The sequence below is a fragment of the Numida meleagris genome, unplaced genomic scaffold, assembly GCF_002078875.1.
Source record: "Numida meleagris isolate 19003 breed g44 Domestic line unplaced genomic scaffold, NumMel1.0 unplaced_Scaffold695, whole genome shotgun sequence".
NCBI classification, from domain to species: domain Eukaryota; kingdom Metazoa; phylum Chordata; class Aves; order Galliformes; family Numididae; genus Numida; species Numida meleagris.
Window position 1 is genome coordinate 12,129 of NW_018364910.1, and position 2,232 is coordinate 14,360.

Here is a 2,232-nt window from a genome sequence, read left to right on the forward strand (position 1 = left end):
ATCAAGGGTGGAAAAGACTTCCAAGATCCCCAACTCCAACCCCAACCCATCACCACCATGACCCTCAATAGAACCACAGAGTCACTGAGCTTGGAAGAGACCTCTAAGGTCATCCAGTCCAACCCCAACCCACCCCACCATGACCCTAAAGAGGCCCATAGAGTCATCAAGGTTGGAAAAGGCCTCCAAGATCCCCAATTCCATTCCAACCCATCCCACTGAATATGTCCCCAAGTGCCACATCTCCCCAGTTTGAACAACCCCAGGGACGGTGACCTCATCACCACTTCCCTCTTCCAGTTCCCAACGGGGCATTTAGTGGGGTTTAGTGGTTTAATGGGAAAATATTGGGGGTAGGTGGACGGTTGGACTGGATGATCTTGGAGGTCCATCCCAACCTTGGTGATCTAGTGATTCCATGACACTGAGCCCCCCCTGAGTCCAGCGCTGAGGGGACGGGATGGTGACAACGGCAGCGATGGAGGAGGGGACGTCCCCGCAGAGCAGCGGGTGACGGGACACCGGCACACACTCACGTTGTTCATCCGGTCAACGGTGGTGCTGAGCAGGAGGAGCGTGTTGACGCTGATGCTCCGCACGCTGTCGCTCGTGGAGCTGTCCGCATCCGGCAGCGGCTTCTGGGGCTGTGGGGAGGGAAAGGCATCAGAACCCCGAATTATGGAGCAGAGAATCATAAATCTGCTGAACGGTTGGGTTGGAAGGGTCCTGAAAGGTCACAGAGTCATAGAACTGCAGAACGGTTGGGTTGGAAGGGTCCTGAAAGGTCACAGAATCATAGAAGTGCAGAACGGTTGGGTTGGAAGGGTCCTGAACAGTTAGAGAATCATAAAACCACTGAATGGTTGGGTTGGAAGAGTCCTGAAAGATCAGAGAATCATAGAACTGCTGCAATAGGGTTGGAAATGTCCTGAAAGGTCAGGGAATCATAGAACTGCTGAATGGTTGGGTTGGAAGGGTCCTGAAAGATCAGAGAATCATAAAACCACAAAAAGGGTGGGTTGGAAGGGTCTTTATAGACCAAAGAATCATAGAACCACTGAATAGTTGGGTTGGAAGGGTCCTGAAAGATCAGAAACAAAGAACTGCTTTATGGTTGGCTTGGATGGGTCCTGAAAGATCACAGAGCTGTAGGATGGGTTGGGTTGGAAGGCTCCTTATAGACCAGAAGCATAGAGCTGTTTAACAGCTCGGCTTGGATAGGTCCTGAAAGATCACAGAACTATAGGATGGACTGTGTTGGAAGGGTCCTGAAAGATCACAGAACTATAGGATGGGTTGGGTTGGAAGGGTCCTGAAAGATCAGAAACAAAGAACTGCTTTATGGTTGGCTTGGATGGGTCCTGAAAGATCACAGCGTCGTAGGACAGGTGGGGTTGGACGAGGGGCCGCCAGACCCTTACCGCGTCCGAGGGCAGGGCGCACTGCCGCACCAGGAACTCCAGCATGGCCTCCCCGCCGGGCTGCTCCAGGTAGCCGTGGTGAGCCATGGCGCTGATCACCTGCACCACGGCGCGCCTCACCTGCAACCACACAACTCACCGGGCTTGGAATCACGACCAAGATCACCACGATCGCCGAGTCCGACCAGCGGCCCGTCCCCACCGTGCCCACCCAGAAGACCATGGAGTCATTCACGGCGGAGAAGACCTCCGAGACCGCCCAGTCCAACCAGTGGGCAGAGCCACAGCGCTGGGACGGGGCGAGGAGTTCCAGGGATGGGAGAGGGGAGCTGGGAACCCCCCCTCACCCCGGGCTGTGGGAAACCACCTCTGCTCACCTTGTTGTTGCTGTCCTGAAGGGGAAGTTTCATTGAAGAAAGGATAAAGGGCTTTTTAATCTCCATCTGAGAGGCTGCAAAAAGAAGGACGGATGCTCTGAGGTCGGTGATGCCGAGGACACAGCTCTGCTTCCTTGCTCCTCCTCCTCTTCCTCTTCCTCCTCCTCCTCCACCCAAACCCCGGTACCGCCTGGCACCGGGATGGTGCTGACGAGTGCCCAGAGCTCCCGCCGTACTCACGGGCGCTGTTGATGATCTGCCTCATGATGAGCAACGTCCCCACACGCGTCCTCTCGCTGCTGCTCTCCAGCTTCGGGAGGAGGAAGGTCAGCACTCGGTCCGGGAAGGAGCAGGCTGCGGGACGGCAAAGGGAGAAAGGGGGGATGGGGTGCATCGCGCCCCGATGAGCTCTACCCATGGAACTGTGCCCCATG

At 55.9% G+C, this 2,232-nt stretch overlaps 1 protein-coding gene across 1 annotated transcript; it reads right to left on the bottom strand.

The window, feature by feature from the left end:
- Window positions 1-99: 99 nt before the first annotated feature.
- Window positions 100-2,226, bottom strand: LOC110391980 (maestro heat-like repeat-containing protein family member 1). Its single transcript, XM_021383928.1, has 4 exons — window positions 2,039-2,226; window positions 1,799-1,872; window positions 1,422-1,541; window positions 100-644 (listed from the first exon to the last, which is right to left on the bottom strand). Exons 1-4 carry the CDS (start codon window positions 2,214-2,216, stop codon window positions 408-410), a joined length of 609 nt encoding a protein of 202 aa, XP_021239603.1. The 5' UTR covers window positions 2,217-2,226; the 3' UTR covers window positions 100-407.
- Window positions 2,227-2,232: the final 6 nt, after the last annotated feature.